Source organism: Eretmochelys imbricata, chromosome 6 (assembly GCF_965152235.1).
Source record: "Eretmochelys imbricata isolate rEreImb1 chromosome 6, rEreImb1.hap1, whole genome shotgun sequence".
NCBI classification, from domain to species: Eukaryota; Metazoa; Chordata; order Testudines; family Cheloniidae; genus Eretmochelys; species Eretmochelys imbricata.
Genome location: NC_135577.1, coordinates 69,107,296 through 69,125,896, shown reverse-complemented (window position 1 = coordinate 69,125,896; position 18,601 = coordinate 69,107,296). Strand labels below are relative to the sequence as shown.

The window sequence follows — 18,601 nt, the reverse complement described above, 5'->3', positions numbered from 1 at the left end:
CAAATTCCAACTGCAGTTTGGATGTGTTACCTCATAACCCACCATTTCCCTGTGGGGACACTTACACTGAAACATAATGGTGTAGAGACCACCACAAAGAAAGGTCCTGGTTTTCTAATTCAACTGAGTCATTAACTCAGTGTGTGACATTGCGTAAATTACTCAACACCATGCCCCTAAAATGACCTCAATGAAATTCAGATGCACGCTCTCTCCCCCTCTCATACTCACACAACCCACCTATACCCAAAGAAAGAGAAAGGTTCAACTTACTCAAACTGACAATCCAAGACCTGCACAGCAAAGTAAACACAGTTGTGTACATTTCGAAAATGCTGCCGCTCCACCGCATCTGAAAACAAATAGCATTTAACAACAATTGGTGGAAAATTCAGAAGCTAAATAGAAAAATCTAAAGTAATTAACTGAGAGAGATGTAGGAATTACCAAACCCAGTCACATCATTGGTCCATCAGTGCCCATTACCTGACATGTCACATGAAGGCAAAACACCCCCTTAAAAAGACCCCATTCTAACATAGTTGGCCAATTGTGCAATGTTGCATGAGAGGGAAGGTTTCTTCCTGATCTCTGTGGCAATTATCTGGAGCTTGCCCTGAAGCCTGATATTTGATTGCCACTATTGTGTGCAGATCTGGTCACCCCATCTCAAAAAAGATAATTGGAAAAGGTACAGAAAAAGACAACAAAAATGATTAGGGCTCTGAAACAGCTTCCACATGAGAAAAGATTAATAAAACTGCAACCTTTCAGCTTGGAAAAGAGACAAACTAAGGGGGGAAATGATAGAAGTCTATAAAATCATGATTGGTGTGGAGAAAGTAAATAAGCAAGTGTTATGTACTCCTTCTCATAACACAAGAATTAGGGGTCACCAAATGAAATTAATAGGCAGCAGGTTTAAAACAAACAAAAGGAAGTATTTCTTCATATAACACAGTCAACCTGTGGAATTCTTTGCCAGAAGATGTTGTGAAGGCCAAGACTATAGCAGGGTTCAAAAAAGAACTAGATAAGTTCATGGAGGATAGGTCCATCACTCGCTATTAGCCAGGATGGGCAGGGATGGTATCCCAAGCCTCTGTTTGCCAGAAGCTTGGAATGGGTGACAGGGTGGATCACTTGATAATTACCTGTTCTGTTCATTCCCTCTGAAGCACCTGGCATTGGCCACTGTTGGAAGACAGGATACTGGGCTAGATGGACCATGGTCTGATCCACTTTGGCCATTCTTATTTTAATCGGTATAACTACCAGTGTTCTTGTTTGACAAAATTATCCACCTTTCCTAGTTAGCAGTGGGCAATCACCTAGATCAGAGTTCATGTTAACTCCTTAAATCTCAGCCTTGGACAAGAGGCTGCTTTTCTCTTAAGGGTCAATCCTAGAAGTAATGGAATTTCCGCTGACATCAATGGGAGTTAGACACGTACAGGGCTTGCAGGAGTGAGCCCTTACAAGACAGATGTGGACTCCTGGGACAGCATCAATGGGATTCTACCCATCCCCTCCTTGATGAAACAATCAATCGAAACTGATTTGAAACAGGATGAACACATTGGCAGCATTATGTCCACAGACTGCTAACTGTGCGCCAAAACGTCAAGCAAATACAACCAATTATTAGACTCCTCCAGCCAACGGCTGGGGTGCACTGTGCTACCGAAGTCAAGACCAACTGGGGTTCTTCGGATCTGTAGGTCACGGAACAATAACAGCAGCCAAAAATGGAGCGTTTTTCTAACAGACACCAGGAGCTATTCTCAGCTGGAAGTCACTCTTGTATACCTTATCCAGAAATCAAGCTGCTGACTAGCTTAGTGTAAGGTCCAAATTTGCCATAAACCTGTGTACAACTCCCACTGATGGGAATTGCACATGTCTCCCTAGGCAGAATTAGACCTTAAACTTACAATGGGTTCAACAGTATTTCTGGGTTTGAAGGAACTGATGGGAGGAGGAAATCTGGTGAATCACTCTTCTCTCTGAAAATTCATTTTAGTGGGTAAATATGGAGTTCTTAGACAATAACAGTGAGTTGCCATAACCTGGTTTTCAATAGCCTATTAGATTATAAAACACCTATTCATTCCAAATATCAAACTAATTTGGCGGCCTGGTCTATAGGCTTTAGGCTAAATACCCCCTTCACTCCATAGTGGAACATTCCCTGATATCAAAAGGAGGGTTATATAAGATCAAGGGTAGACACTTGTCTTTTTGTAGTAAGCTAAGCTTTTAGGCTTCTTTATTTGTTCACTACCTGAATGCCATATTCTACACCACTCACTGAGACATGCTAATTCACTTCATGCAGGCCTCAGAAGTCTTCAGTGTAATGACTTTTGGTCACTAATTCCCTGAAGCTCGATTTGAACCCCGTGAATCAGAGATGATATGCTCTGTATCCCATTACCAGGCCTGGGAACAACCTAGTCTCCATTCAAGAGCATTGCTGACCTTTACATCCTTGATTGAATTCCATGTCATTCTCACCATCTTCCGAAGAAGTTGTTCCCTTGGATGTTAGCAGCTGCAGGACAAAGAAGAGCTCCAGGAAAATATTTGGAACCAGGTTTTCTGGAAGAGGAAGTGACGTAAAATGGCTAAACACTCAGCATTAGTCTACGTTAATAAATCAAGATAACAAAGATAATCAAATCTCAAGCTTATAGTCTCAGCTGATCCATACAGGACTCAACAATGCTGATATGCAGCCATGCGCATTTGGGTAGGTGCATTATAGAAAGCGTTTTACCTCCATTCCCCCAAAAGTTAAACCATGGGTAACAGCTTAAAACATCTTATAAACCACTTCAACCTAATGAGCATTGTCAGGGAATAGTCCTGGCCTCTAATATTCACTTTTCCAGTTGGGCCAATACAGTTTGAGTCTGCTGAGGGGTTCAGGGAATTGTGTAGGGCCCATCTCATTTTCTAGACTTCTGTCCAGTTAGGGGTGGATATACTCTTGAGTAGGAGGGAGGTCTCTGTTTATTTTTCCAGGCAGCACTCACTTGTATTATAAGTCATGGGTGGACTCTGGAAATAGTAAGTATTTAAAGAAGATATTCCACACCATAGTCATCTCACTACTCCCAGTTCTTTACCTGCTATACAAGATGAATAGAGCTGAGCCAGCTGTTCCAGCTGTTTCTTGCAGGAAACTTTACTGAGATCTGCAGAGGTCACTAGCTGACCATCAGTAGCGAGGCTTCCACTCCAACTGTAATTAGGCTTGGTAGGTGTACTGGGATCCAGAGACAGGCCTGCAGGAGAACATGTTTGGTGCAGCAACTTGCATCTGAAATTCAAAGTCAATGACTTACAGAGGAACTGAAAATGACACACACCACATTCAACACAGGAAGTTTTCTTCTTTGGTGTATGGTTTTCTGGGATTCCTACAAGAATTGATCACAACATTTACAGAATCTAATGCAGTTTCTACACAGGAGATGGGTTAAATTACTTAATTCATCCATTTTCTGCCTAATGACAAAATAGTGTCTTGTGGTTAAGGCACAGAACTGGAATTCAAGAGAACTGGGTTCGAATTCTAAATCTGCCATGGCTCAGAGTGTGACCTCAGGCAAGGCACTCAACCTCTCTGTCCTATAGCTTTCCATTTCCTAAAAGGGGGTGATAGTTACCGCATTACACCTGTGCGCACCCTACTAGCTTTCAGCAGGTTTGCATAGGTAAAACAGAGCATCATCTGAAGACAATGGTATTACATAAGTATGCTTGAGGGTACAGTCTGACCCACAGAACTTTGCATTAATGCAATAAGGAGTAACTGAAATACAATAAATTCAGGACCAATATGATGCCAGAGTCGCTTTGCAGAGTAGAAGCACATCTTTAAGTGAAGAGTGAAGGCTGAATTTGAAAACTTGTTAGTCTGATACTACATTCATTTTCATCTCATCTGCTTTTAGGTCAATTTTTTTTAATCAAACAACTATTATCTTGTCTGGATATTTTCTGTTAATTTACAGCTTCTTATTGGCAATTTCCTAATAAAGGGAGCAGTATGAACCCCCGCAGATGTGTCCCCATCCCTGTTCATACTGTACCTTTCTTTCTTCAGCATCTCCCTCTCCTCTTGAAGGCTGCTCCCTCTGATGGAGGTAACGTTCCCTTCCTGGATGGCAGCAAAGGTCTCAAGACAGGTCCCAGACGGAAACCGAGCAGCTGGAGACTGGCTGACTGGCGTGGAAGTGAAACACATCTTAGGTTTTGAGTGGGAGCGCTCAGCACTCACTGGAGTTGGGTTGATTCGTCTTGATGGCTTGCTTTTGCTGAAACAATTTAAGAGAAGCTTTCACTTAAATGAAGCATAAACGGATCGTCAAGAGAGAAAATAGCAGTCAAATCCATCAAACTCTTTCAGAAAATTTTGATGCCAATGTAAAATTGATAAGGAAAGAGAATCAAGATACAGTGCAATTGTAATTGCATCTGGCAGGGTAGCTGATTTTGCCCCGGGCCACTAGACAAAGAGCGGGTACATCCTACAAATATAGACTTCAACGATCCTGATGAAGTACAATGTATTTCCTGCTACTCCACTGCTGTGACTTAAAATTAACTATGATCACTATGGGGGAAAATGGATGAAAAACATGGATATTACTCAACTTATCTACCCCACCTGTCCTACATTGTCAGACTGCTAACTTAGGATATACCAAGTTCTGGCTGCTCATCAGTTCATCATATAGTCCCAAAATGTTCATGAAAGCATGACCCAGTGACCCTCTTTGGCCACTACAAGTCAGGACTCCCAGATTTCTATTCTTGCCTCTGCCACCAACCTGCTTTGTAACCTGTACAAATCCTAATCTCTCTGCGCCTCAGTTTATCTATCCATATAATATTGCTTACCCACCTCACAAGGGTGACATGAGGCATAAGATTTGTAAAGTGCTGTAAGATTCTTGGGGAAAAGGCTCCATAGAACAGTAATATGTCATTTTAAACGAAATGTAGAAATGATGATAAAATCAGTGTTCTACAACTGACATCTCTTTTACCAATGAATCTGCTGCCTGCTACATGTTAGCTGCTAGGGTCCTTACCTTATACTGTTACTTCCAGTCTTATATTTGACTTGTCTCCTCACACTTTTCACATCAGTCACATACTCTGCAATTTGAAACTTACTGCTTGTGATGGAAATGCATTATATCCTGCAGGTCAAAGCCATCTCACAGAGCATCATAAGGATTTCCCATCTTTAAATCCCCACCCTCCATGTGGGACCCTATTTCTCAGGAGAACCAAGAGTTCTAACCAGCTCTAAAATCACTTCAATTAACTCACTTTAGAACTGGTTGGTGCCACTGCACAGACCAAGCAGCAGAAGCTTGACTCTCCCTGAAAGGTGGTTAATGGGGGTGGGAGGGAGGAGAGAAAGAGAAAATGAATATTACCTCAGTGTAGACCAGGCCTAACAGGAATTGCTAAGTACAGATTCAACCGTAACTATACGTCCTGGACAGAGAGCAGGTAGAAAGATCACTGATTCACAGGAAGAGAACTCTGGTAGCCTACATTGTGTTATGGAGAGCTGTGCATCAGCTACTGTAGCATCTATTAGGAATTCTGAACCTATGAACTCTGAGGTCTACTAAAGGGAAGGAGAGTTAAGGTGGGTAAGATTAGTGGACCAGACCTACATTACATTCAGCTAAGTCTAACCGCAGAAGCCCCTGCCTTGATCTGAAGAGGACTTTCAGAATCACACATCCTTCAGATTCCTGCAGATTGCCATGACCTAAATTTTCAGAAGTTATTTTAGGTGGCAAACATGAGACCTTAAAGGGGCCTGATTTCTCCTTTATTGAGACCTAGCAGTGAATCTTAGCTTTCATTTAAAAAAGAGAGAGAGACCAACAGCATGTACCACGAGGAAGAGCTGCGCCCTTCGCCAGCCCAGCTAGAAAAAATCATTAGCAACCAGGGGAAACTCATGCACTTCAAGAACTAAACAGAACCCACATGTCAACCATCTACCCAGCCCATTACCACAGGAGACCCATTTCCCTCTAACTGGCACCACAGAGCCAGAGGACATGATGCCTCACCTGCCAATGCTGTTGCCACCAGAGGTCGCAGAATGCCTGTTTGCCATCCTGGCAGCCGTTCCAGACAGCCGCAGCAAAGTAGAGGAGACACTTAGGGCTTACCCTCAGTATAAAATCCTATCATGTTTAAATACAACTGTAGAGTCAAGATAATGCTGACTGACTGTGACTCACTGATCATGGCAAACAAGGACAAAGGTGTGCTCAGCATCACATCACCACTGTCTCAACTCTTCACAACTCTTTTTAATGGTAAGATTTCCCAATGAAAATGAGCCCCTAGAGGAGCCTCAGAAGGATACTGGGGAGAAGGAAGCATGGTGAGTTGAAAAACACAGACTGCACAGCATAGCAACAGCCCCCTAACCTGCAATCTATTACAAAACATTCATAACTGAGACAGTTATAAGACCATCTATATATTATTACCTGTGAGATAACAGTGTCAGCTGCTCCCAAGAAATAACCTGCAGTACTCAATGCTGCCAGCACGATCAGAAAAATAAGAGTGCAACAAGGAAGACTTGCTCTTACTTTGTCAAGCCAGAAGCAGCACTCATGGGTGGGAACTCCTCCAAGTTGTTGAGGTTCAGCTGATCAGGTGGGGAATTGGCTGAGGTAGGACCCACCTCACTCCGTTTCCTCCTCCTGCCACTCAACGATGTGCTGTCACCCTTCCCATCCTCCTCTTCAGTGAGGCTTCGCCCTAGGTCCCGAGCCACTTGCCGGCCAGTGGCATTGGCAGAACTGTTGCCTTTTCTTCTGCCTCGCCTCACTGGCTGGACATCTGGTGCGGGCATAAGGAAGCTGCCCAAATTGGCCTTCTGAGATGAACGTTTCTCACTGTGGTTGAACACAGGGCTGCAACCAAAGCTTGGGCTGGTGCTGGGGAAATCACTGCCGGGGCCAGACAAGCTTGACCCAGTAAAGGCAGAAGAGCCACTTGATGCAGCAGAAGAGGGAAAACTAGCACCTGGGGTACAGGAGCTAGCAGGGGTCCTCTGGAGAAAGAGCTGCATTCGGCTGCTGCATGACCCTGCTGAGTTGCCTATCCTCCTTTCTGACCCTGACTTTTGGTTCCCATGGCTAGCTGAGCTCCTGAGGGTCTTAGAATTTGGGGTTTTAGCAGGGGTAGAGGGCCCATTGGTCAAGATCTGACTAGTCTGTTCCCTTAAAAAATTCAACAGGAAAGGCACAAAGTCTTTCTGAAGCAACTTATGAGGTACCAGCTTGTCATGGACATGGTTCTCCTGCAAGGAAAGAGAACAAAACATTAATAAAGATACCCGTAGACTTACTCCAATCTGTTTCTCTCTCTCTCTCTCAAATACTGGGCACGAATTCACCATCATCATGGATTCTAATACTTTTAAGTTGAGGGAGTGTCTCTAGTAGTTACAGCAAGGAACAGATTCAGGAGTTCTTGGTTCTACAGAATTCCCTAGTCTGACAATTATTCCTCAGGCCCAACTTTTCAAAAGCAGCCACTAATTTTGCCTTCCCAGCTGGAAACCATTGGGGCCTGTCTTACAGAAATGCTTAGGTGCAGTGGTGGGTGCTAGAGTTATTGAGAGCTGTGGGTGATCAGCACCTCAAAAGCAGGCCCCTTTAAAATGTTTCAAGTAGGGCACCAAAAATTGACGCAAACAAAATTAGTGGACAATTTATTAAGCCTGTAGCTTCTGTGCTCCAGTTACCTACTAATACCACCTACTTCCTCAGGAGGTGCTCCAAAAATAAATGATTATTTATATAATGCTTTGAGATCCTCATGTGCAAGACACAACAGAAGAGAAAAGCTCTTACTACATTTTAAGGAAGTCATATTATTCACTTGTGAGACCACAGAGCTCCAAATATAGTATGTGGCAACTTTTATGATGCATAAAACTAATATTCAAGAAAGCTAAATAAAAATGCGACAATAATATATAAGATTTTAAATCTTCATGGGAACATAATCCTTAAAAGGATCTGTAAATTATCTGAGAATTCTACCATCAGCTTTTTAAAATTATTATAATACTGTAAAACCTTGTATGCAGTGTAAAAAAAGTCGCACTGCTCTTTCAGTGCATCACATTTCTATTTTCCTCACAATAGAACTAGGCAAAGTTTGACAGACTGCCAGAAGAACTCTCTTGGATACTAATTCTTTTTTGTACTGAGACCTGGCAACCACATTGTCATACTTGTGCTCTCCTCTCTTAGGCCTTATGCTCTCCTCTCTTAGGCTTTATCCAAAGAGGAAACGCTTTGTTTCCCTAAGTGAGACCCTGGTGAAATGGAAAGCAGGAAATGCAGAAGACAGCAAGTACTTTATTTTTATGGAGCTTTTTCTTAAGAAAGACGGCAGTGGAACTACTATCTTCCTTTGCTTCATATATGTGCCCTTCAAGGAGCACATGCCGGGAGATTTGGCTGAGAATGCAAATGAATTTCAGTTTCCAGCTCAAGTAAGAAAAATCTGTGAAGTCTCTCTGTGCTTTTCCACTGTTCATTGTTTTCCAAAAGTGTCTCTACTAGTTAGAGCACAAAACTGAGTCAACAGACCTAGATTTTTATCAGCTCTGATGCAGACTTGCTAAATGCCCTTAGACTCAGATATTAAGGCCAGAAGCATCCATCGTGATCATCTAGTCTGACCTCCCACACACCATAGGACACAGAACCTCACCACCCACTCCTGTAATAGATCCCTAACCTCTGACTTAGTTACTGATATCCTCAAGTAATCACTTAAAGACTTCAAGTTACACAGAATCCACCATTTACTCTATTCAAACCAGCAAGTGACCTGTGCCTCATGCTGCAGAGGAAGGCAAAAACCCAACAGGGTCTCTGTCAATCTGAGCTAGGGGAAAATTCCTTCCTAAATCCAAATATGGCAATCAGTTGAACCATGAGCATATCAGCAAGACACCTGGGAAAGAATTCTCTGTAGCAACTGTGAGTCCTCCCCATCTAGTTAGTCCCATCTCTGAACAATGGGGATATTTGTTACTAGCAGTCACAGATGGGCCATGAGCCATTGTAAGCAGTCTCATACCATCCCCTTCACCATAAACTTACGCTCCATCTTGAAACCAGTTAGGTTTACTACCTTCTCCACCAGAAGGCTGCTTCAGAACTTCACTCCTCCTTCACTTCATCTCATAGGTGCCAGCTCTTGGGCTGGAGCATCCACAAAAAAAAAAAAAAAAGTGGGTGCTCAGTGAGGTCTGGGGCAGAGCGGGGAGGTCGAGCTCTCCCCGGGGAAATCACAAAGTCCGTGCCTGTGCTTCATCTAATTTCAAGCCTAAACTTGTTGATGACCAATTTATACTCATTTGTTCTTGGGTCAACACTGGCACTTAACTCCTCACCCTCCCTGGTATTTATCCCTGACGTATGTATAGAGAGCAATCATATCTCCTCTCAGCCTTCATTTGGTTAGGCTAAACAAGCCAAGCTCCTCAAATCTCTTCTCATAAGATAGGTTTTCCCTTCCTCTGATCATCCTAGTAGCCCTTCTCTGCACCTGTTCTAGTTTGAATTCATCTTTCTTAAACATGGGAGACAAGAACTGCACACAATATTCCAGATGAGGTGTCACCAGTGCCTTATATAAGGATATTAACACTTCCCTCTCTCTACTGGAAATACCACACCTGATGTATTCTAGGACTTCACATTTCACCAAGACAGTTACCCTGTCAAACGATCAGGTTTCCCACCTGTAAAATGAACTCACAATGCAAGAGTAACTGGGTGAAATTCTAAGGTCTGTGTTACATACAGGAGGTCAGATGAAATGATTGAATCCTCTCTTCTGGCCTTAAAAATCTATGAAAATGCGAATATTACTTGTCTACCTCATAGGGGTAGTGTCCTAATGAGTGAGACAGCTGTAATGGTTAATATTTGTAAAGCACATTGAAGTCCTTAAGCAGAAAATGCTATAACGTGCAAAGCCTGTTTTCAAATACAATCCCAAAAACACAATCGCTCACAACCAACGTTTATTTATTATTTGTATTCCAACAGAACCAAGAGGCCCCAACCAAGACTCACTACTAGGCCCTCTACACATACAAGAAGACATTCCTGCCCCAAATAGACAAGTACAAGGAAAAAGACAAGAGATTAAATGATTTGCCCAAGATGACACAGCAAGGCAGTGGGAGAGCCAGGAACAGAATCCAGGTCTCCTGATTCCTAGTTCAGTGCATCTAGACCTCAAATCTCCCTTTTAAGCAATATTCTTCTAGCTGGCAAAGCTGCACCGACAATGACTTCACAATATACCTCAATTTTATCTCTTTCCCTTTGCTTTTTTTTTTCCTTCTTCTCCTCTTCAAAACTGCAGTGAGTATCTTTTGATTTGACCTCTTTTCCACAGGATATAGATTATTCTCCCATAATGTCTCCTTTTATTTACAATCACATAATTAAACTACATTTATATCAGGGTGGATAAAAATCGATGATTTTTTTTAAATCAAAAACATCAGATTTAAATTGGATTTTTTGATACAATGCTTTCTGAGGAAAAAAACCTATCTAAAGATAGTTTTAATTAAGATACATTATAGTTCAAAGATATATCATGGAATAGGGATTATAAATTCATGTAATGTTTAAAAAAAGTTTTGTAAATGAGTTCCAATAGTTCATGGATTAGGGACCCAATTTTATGGGGTGTCAGGGGCTTCTGTATAGATTTAGGTTAATCTTTCTATCTATCCAATGGGACTCAGTGCTCAGTCTAGAAGATAAACATCAGAGATGCTTAGTTCTGCAGTTCTCAAACTGTGGATGTGTGTCTCCAGAGAGAACATGCTTGTTAACAGCAAAAATGTTTTTAAATAATGGCAGCAGGCCGTAAAAGAGACCCAGTTTGGGAATTAGAACCATTCAAGAAATATATGTTTGCTGATGTTTTAAAGAAAGTCACACCAGTGAACTGGTGGAGGTCACTTAAGCACTTTGAATCAGAGACTGTTGAAGCGATAATCTCACTTTCTACACCAGCAGAAGCAGCTAATGCTGTTAAAAGAATATTTTCTTCCTTTGGACTAATTCATTACAAATTGAGAAATCATTTGGGACCTGAAAAAGCAAGAAAGCTTGCTTTTCTTTTCCAGATTATCAATAAACAGGAAAATGAAGATGACGGAGTTAGCTGCAGAAGCCCATATTTTAAGTTTCTCATGTTGACCTGGCTGACATAGTCTATTGAATTTTTGTTTTTTAAATTTAATTTAACTATTTTAGTTAAAAATCATTTTAACAAAACAAACCTGATTTTAAAAAACTTTAATGTTTAACTAAAATCAAAAATTCAAATGCTTGTTTTGTTCAAATATTATGTTTGTTGTTGTTGAAAAAAAATCCAGAATACATAATGTGATGTTTTAGTTAAATAAAACAATTTAAATGTCTGTTTGGTGATGTTCTCCTCTTAATACAGCATGGAAGGAAAATCCTCCAAATATTAATGATTAACCTGTTGAATTGGAGATAGTTCACCTCCCAAGGACTTCATAAATATCAGCTTCAATTATCTTTGATAAAATGAATGATTGTTTGGTTATTTCATTTATGATATAGCTGTAAAACTAATCTGGAAAGTTTTCAAAATAAATCACTTTAAAAATGTATAGTGTGTACCTTCTAAAAATGAAACCTACATCTATCTCTGAGTTGTGAAGAATATGTATTAAGGTTTTAACAACCAAGAATGCACTTTTATGTAGAAATCCATGATTAAATAGTGTCTTCCCGACTAGTGATTTAAATCAAATCCACCCTGATTTATACAGCACTTTTATTCCCAAAAAGACTCCAAACACATCACAAACGTAAATTCAGCTACTCCTTGATTCACAGTAACTGATGCATTAGAAAGTGATACCTGCTCAGCAGCAATGCTATACAACTAAATGCTATACAGTTTTAGACAGGAAGCTAAGAGAAATAGTGTAATTACCTGAGGTGGCCTTTGGTAAAAATAGTGTTTACCACCTCTAACTTATGAAAAATGCCAAGAGATTTTAATGAAGCATTTTAAATCTCATGCATGAGACAGCACTGACCACAGCACAGTACCCACAAGTACTCCACTGGAGCAATTACTCAGGACTAACCCAGAAGGATCAGTGCTATGAAACTTTTAGAGTAACAGCCGTGTTAGTCTGTATTCACAAAAAGAAAAGGAATACTTGTGGCACCTTAGAGACTAACCAATTTATTTGAGCATAAGCTTTCGTGAGCTACAGCTCACTTCATCGGCATCCGATGCTCAAATAAATTGGTTAGTCTCTAAGGTGCCACAAGTACTCCTTTCCTTTTTGCTATGAAACTGCCACTCTCTTGCTGCAGCATCCTGGATTTCTTTGGAAGTCTCCTATTCAAGTAATAATCAAGCTAAATCTCACTTAACTTATCAGGTTGATGAGAGGGTGTTAATAGACTGTGTCTTTAAAATAGCGTTTGATAACAGCTTGCTGCAAAACCAGCAGATGGAGCTCACAAACTACAGCGATAGCCACATTTCAGGACTACAAGAGAATTCGGCGAGTGTTCTGTAAACACACCTGGATATGTAGCTCAGGCTGAGTTTATCTGGACACCCAGCTAAGTTTTCACCCGGCCAAGCCTTCCTCAGCGGCTACAGACCAAAACAACCACCAAGCAGTGTTGTGGGTCACACCAAGGGCTTGCAAACTGCCAGAAAAAAAATAAAAAGCTGTACCTAATTAACGTAAAGCGTAACTTTAGCTACTCTTCTCTTAACACAGGAGCACGGCTCATGGAAACTACGGGCAGGGCTAAAAGCGGGGGGGACGGGGAGGCCGCAAAGGATCACACACACCTGGCACTTTATTTATGTCGGCATTCGTGGGGCTGGGCCGCTGAGGAGGGACACGCCCCAAGCACTTCTTTACCAGCGCCGCTGCTGCTCCTCCCCCATTGTTTTCCTCCAGCTCGCTATAAGCACTGACCACCTCCAGGGCCCAGCACCGGGGCGCCAACTTCGTGGGCTGCCCTGCGCCGCGGAGAGCCTCGGCCTTGGCCCGCCGGCTGCCCGGGCTCCCCTCAGATCCGTGCCGAGCACGACACGAGGTTTCCTGCCCTCTAGTGACGCTGCGCCCGGCACGCCTGGACGCAGGCCGGGGCTTAGGGCGGCGCGCTCGGGCCCGAGTGCGGAGGGAGGGAGCCCTGCAGCCCCCGGGACCAGCCCTCCGTGCCCAGGCGAGCGGCGCCCCGGCGGGCTGGGCATGCGGCCCAGAGGCCGCCGCGGGGCAGCCCGGCTGCAGCCCAAGACGCTGGCCCGCCCGGGGCGGGGAGTCCGGGCTGCAGCAGGCCCCGGCGCCCCGCTGCCGGGCTGAGGGCGGAGCAGCGCCCCACAACGCTGCTGGGCTGCGCGTTACCTCGGCTGGGCGGTGGCGGGGGCCGTGGTCGAGCCACCGCACCACGGCGCCGGGCGCCACCTCCTCCCGCAGCAGCAGCTCCAAAACAGCCGCCATCCCCGGCCGCCCGCCGAGCAGGCGCACAACGCACGTCACGGCGCGCGGACAAGAGCGGCTGCGGCCGGGGGCGGAGGCAGACCCCGCCTGTCCCCCAAGCGCGGGTCACACCAGCTGTGGGCGGGGCTAGAATGCTGTACCACGTGGGCGAGGACAGCCCCGCTACTCGCCTACGGAGCCTCGGCTAGGGGAGGACTGGGATCAGATTTGCGCCGTGGGGTGTGGTTGTGACGGCGGAAAGGGGCGGGGCTAGAACGCTCAGTGCCCGTGGTGGGCGGGAGCAAGTCGGGCGGACGCGAGTCTCAGGTGGGATTCCCATTCGGGAGCGGCGCGCGCCGGCTCCCCTGCGCGGGGCGGGGCCGCCCGGACACCGGCTCCCGCCCTCTCCCCATGTCAACAAGCGGGGCGCGGGGCGCCTGCGCCGGGGGCTTGCGCGTCCCTCGCTTTCGTGCGCGGCGTTGGTCTGCCGAGCAGGGCCCGGGCTGTGGCCTAGCGGCGGCCGCGCGGCGATCGGGGCGGCCCGCGGGCCCCGCCTGCCGGGGAGGATGATGGCCGAGGACTCGCCCAAGCGGCGCAAAGCCAATTTCAACGAGGCGGAGACCGAGGTGCTGATCGAGCAGGTGCTGAAGCACGAGCAGATGCTGTTCGCAGCGGGGCCGGGCCGCGCCTCCCCGGGCCAGAAGCGGCGGGTCTGGGAGCTGATCCGGCACAAGGTGAACCCGGTGGCCGCCTGCCCCCGCGACGTGGAGGATCTCAAGAAGCGCTGGAGGGATCTGAAGCGGCGCGACCGCAGCAAGCTCTGCCGCCTCTCGCAGGGCTGCGGCCCCGCCGGCCACTCCGGCGGGCTCGGCCTGCTGCTGTGCACGGAGGAGATGCCCCAGCCCGGCCCGCAGCCCGACCACCAGCGCGCCTACGGCTCCGCGCTCGGCCCCGCCGAGGCCGTGCCCATCGTGGGCGGAATCGACACGCTGGATCTGCCCGGAGCCTCCGTGGTGGACCTCGGTGAGCTCCGGGGCTGGTGAGGGGGGAGCGGGCCCCTATGCGCCCCGCGCCCGGTCTCGGCTTCTGCTTCCCCTCCCCGCTGGTCTGGGCCTCCGGCGCGGCGGGAGTCGGCGTTGCCATGGAGCCGGGGAATTAGCCCCGCCAGGTCACTGGAGCCGAAGAGCGGGTCATCCCTCCCGCAGAGGGGCCAGCTCAGCCTCTGTGCAGCGCCCGGAGGGCTCCGTACTGGCGGGCGGGGGCGGCCTTGTGCTTCTTTCCCCCCGTTCGGCGCTGAAAGGGGGCTCCTCTCATCAGCGGGGAGCAGCAGTTTTGGTAAAATGCAGCTTCCTGCCAGGCCCCCCGCAGTGACCCAGTTCATTCTTGATGATGATTTTTTTGCCCTGTCGGTGACCCGGTGTGACTCCTTCCCCCGCTTTAAGCACTGGTAGATGTTGGTTTGCAGCCTGTCCTTGAGGTGCATTCTGAGAGACAGATTCAGAGCAGCACTGAGCACCCCCCCCCCCACACACACACACAACTCCTGTTTACTCACATGAGACAGTAGTGTAATGTACAAATGACATAGATGTAAGAGGGACTTACCCCAGGCAGCCTTGGGCTTGAAGCTTCTTGTGCTTCCTTATGCCAGTCTCTGTGCCAGTGAGGCCCTCCTCTTCCAGTGTTTTATGGGCCATGATGTATATCTTGTTTATGTGAAAAATTAATTTACATTATGGGGGATCTTTATTCGTGTTAAATCTGTGTGTCTCATGTTCATCATATCTAGCTGCAAAGTGCATTGTTAATCTCTGATGTTGCATATACTTATTTACCTGCTTAACTTTATTCCTGTGAGGTGTCCCACTGATTTCAGTGGGAGTACTCTTAATAGTCAAGGTAAGCAATGTAAGGATCAGGGTCTTAAGCAGTATCCGTTTGCCTTCTCATTCTGTGCTTCAAAGAGTAAAGAAACCCTCATAGAACACTATGTGGCCTTATGGGTAGACTGTATAAAGTATCAAGTCACTAGTAATTATAGTTGAGAAGAAAAGAACACAGCATGATTTGAGAAGCAGATCCTTGTCTTCAACAATAAAAGTCTTCACTTATTTGCTGATTCACCAGAGGTCCCAGTTGTGTGCAAGTTAAGGATGCTCTACTGTACAACAAACCCATTTTTTTCAAAATAATTTCTGCTTATGGTGGTTTCCTCCTCACCTAAATCACGTAGATGCTCAACTGTTGGCAGGTTTTGCATGATAGGTCATGAAAAGTGAACAGACATATCGTGGATGTGGGGCATTAGACCCACCTGCACATGTGCAAATTTGGATCATTCCTTCCACTCACAAGAAAGCATTCCACCATGCAAATTCCAGCCTTTGTAAACTGCAGCCAATGGGTAAATTACACCCTGTTGTGCATGGGTCTGCAAGGTATGAGCTTTAGTGCAATGAATCTTACTTCAGGCAAGGAGGAGCAATTCAGATAGGATGTCACTTATTTCTGCCTTGCAGATACTGGGTTTCTTGTGCTGAGCTGGGAGAAAGGAAAATAAGAGCTTGGAATGAACTTAATCTCTTCTGTAGCAAATGCTTTTGGCTGGTCTATTGGGGAGTGAGTGATTTTAATCTGAGATTTGCATCGCTCAGTTATGTCATTTACAGTGAGCATGTTTCAATATTTTTTCCTACTAAAGGAGATATCTATGCTACAAGTGTAGGGGATAATACAGTACAAGTCATCATTATAGGGTCTTGACAGCAGAAATATTAACTACCACGTAAATGCCAATCGTGCTCACTGGGCAGGCAGAGGTTTGATTGACCACAGAGATAATGAAGTCTGTTGACTCCTGTTTCTGTTTTTTTTTTTTTTTTTTTTCCCTCCTCTCTGCCCTTTTAGGGTTTACAGATGATCCTGGTCCATCCCACCAACCCTGTCTTGAGAAGATGAACTTAAAAGAGGAAATAGTAGTGAAGGTAGTGGAGCCAGAAGAAAGTTCTGAGGACATGGCTGTGGTTCCACCTAGCCAGGAGCAACTGCCCTTTCTGGGAACAGCTGGGAGTGGTTTGTCTGGGAAAGTAAAAGCCAAAACAAAAGGCCGGTCTCAGACAGACCAAAATGAAATTACGGAAGAGGACCTAATGCAGATCCAGCAGAACCAGATGCAGGTGATCCAGTCTGGCTTTGACAGTGTCAACCACAACCTTCGGCTGCTGCAGCAAGGCATGCAAGATCTCAGCAACAGCCTCAGTATTATGGCACACACATTGGTGGCTATCAAAAATGTTTATGTGAAAAACAACACTGGCCCAACCACCTATGCCACCACCTCTACTCAGACCACAGCAGGGTACCTGAGTCCTGGGTCTCCCCAGATCTCCCCAGCTGAGGACAGAGGCAGAGCACAGGTGGCTGGAAGTAGCAGCAGAAGCAGTAGCTGCAGTTCCAGCTCTATGTCTCAAGAACCAGGCCCTTCGGAATTTCCTAGACCACCCCTGAGAACCATTAAGAAAGAACATCCAAATGGCTGCTACTATTTCTGTTTTGCAGATGTGTAAAACTTGAATATATGTAAAGTGACTGATGTTAGCGGTACTGTTGTATGCTCTGCTCCAGCCTCTGACTATAATGGAGCAAATTGGACTTGCCTCCTGCTTTTTTTTCCCCAGTGGGGAAAGTTTCACGTTAGGTGGCATTTGACACTAACTACCAATCTCCAATTTGTTAACACTAACTGTTGCAGTTGGTTAATGTCTATCTTCTGTTTTCTTCACCGTCTTCTTTCAAAAAAAAAAATCAAATTTATTTTGACTAAGACTCTTGTCTGTATCCTCTTTGGGTTAATGTGACTTTTTGAACATAAAAGGTATGATGGAGTAGGGTAATGTTACAGTTATTGAATAACAGAAGCAGAATCTGTTAGTTACACAAGTTGTGTATTTTTTTAAAACCAAACTGTAAAAATAGCTTACTTTAAATTTAGTATCTGCTATTTTTATTGTATTTTAAAAAAGACTTTAAAAAAAAAATCTGGTCTGTGCAAAGTATCCCAAGAGTTTGGCAACTTTACCTCCTCAGGGGATGGGATAGAACTAGGCCACAGAGCCACTGATCCATGAATGTGCTGCTCAGATTTCATCCAGCATTGATCCATCTGGTCACTGTTTATTTCCAGCTCTCCAGATGCAGAAGCATTTTGCTTAACTGCAATGAAAGTGGAGGGTGTTATTTGTCACATAATTTTTTAAAAAGAGAAATATAGCAAAAAAATTCATTTCTGGTGAATGATGCCGGCTCTCAATATGGAACAATCTTTGCTGGTATAGCTTAGCACCAGGTTCTGTCTTCAGAGCCAGCATGCTTTCTGGGGACAAATGTCACACCATTTGAAAGAGGTAGAAGAGAAACCCATGTCCTATATTGTCCAGAACTGACAGACTTGCTACTCAGTATACTAGTTAGGGTTTGGCTTAGCCTGGGGCAGAGCAAGTTCTCTCTCCTGGCTCTTGAAAGAGTTCATGTGCTGCGCCTCTGTTTGGGTGGAAGTGTTAGAAGATCTTCCATTCCTTATCATGATTTATATCATAGCACTTAGGAACCCCAGTCATGGATCAGGACCACATTGTGCTAGGAACTTTACAAACATGGAAGAAAAAGATAGTTCCATACTACATCCTGAAGGAAGAGAGGATGGGAGCAAGGAGAGTCTGAGGAGAAAACAATTCCTAAATGCCACCCCTGGAGAAAATAAGAGCCAAGGAGAACCATTACTTCTCCTGATAGAAAGAACAAAAGTCTGATTTTTGCATTGTGACTTGTATGTATGCCTGCTCTGTACAGATACCCACAGAGTCCAGCTTCCCCCTCTCCTAGCTGAGAAACCATGTGGCTTTGTTAAGTAAGACATCATTTTTACCATCAGTTGTGACAGCAGTACTGCACTTTAAGGAGATACCTTTCTGTTAATCCTGAGGAAATGATGAAGCCCTT

At 45.0% G+C, this 18,601-nt stretch overlaps 2 protein-coding genes across 4 annotated transcripts in view; one reads left to right on the top strand and one right to left on the bottom strand.

Moving 5' to 3' along the window:
* The window catches only part of CDAN1 (codanin 1), a 43,629-nt gene extending 29,985 nt beyond the window's left edge, over positions 1-13,644 (bottom strand). For 2 of the 3 annotated variants that reach the window (XR_013346365.1, XM_077818808.1), the window contains exons 1-7: positions 13,529-13,644; positions 6,648-7,363; positions 5,350-5,403; positions 4,101-4,325; positions 3,132-3,325; positions 2,482-2,601; positions 274-352 (exon numbers count right to left, since the gene is read on the bottom strand). Coding sequence is in view for 2 of the 3 variants with exons in the window: in XM_077818808.1 (XP_077674934.1) it covers positions 274-352; positions 2,482-2,601; positions 3,132-3,325; positions 4,101-4,325; positions 5,350-5,403; positions 6,648-7,363; positions 13,529-13,624 (1,484 nt within the window). In the remaining variant the exon portion in view is untranslated. The remainder of the gene's footprint in view (positions 1-273; positions 353-2,481; positions 2,602-3,131; positions 3,326-4,100; positions 4,326-5,349; positions 5,404-6,647; positions 7,364-13,528) is intronic. The other variant, XM_077818809.1, reaches the window with a different exon arrangement.
* A 272-nt stretch (positions 13,645-13,916) lies between these two features.
* LOC144266759 (uncharacterized) lies at positions 13,917-17,428 on the top strand. The gene is made up of 2 exons (XM_077820258.1): positions 13,917-14,626; positions 16,511-17,428. The coding sequence occupies exons 1-2, from the start codon at positions 14,170-14,172 to the stop codon at positions 17,167-17,169; spliced, it is 1,116 nt and encodes a 371-aa protein (XP_077676384.1). The 5' UTR covers positions 13,917-14,169; the 3' UTR covers positions 17,170-17,428.
* Positions 17,429-18,601: the final 1,173 nt, after the last annotated feature.

Bases quoted from the DNA above. Each gene is read 5' to 3' on its own strand.
- LOC144266759 (XM_077820258.1), top strand. From the start codon at position 14,170: ATGATGGCCGAGGACTCGCCCAAGCGGCGCAAAGCCAATTTCAACGAG. The intron at 14,627-16,510 runs GTGAGCTCCGGG...CTGCCCTTTTAG, and splicing joins AGCCTCCGTGGTGGACCTCG to GGTTTACAGATGATCCTGGT.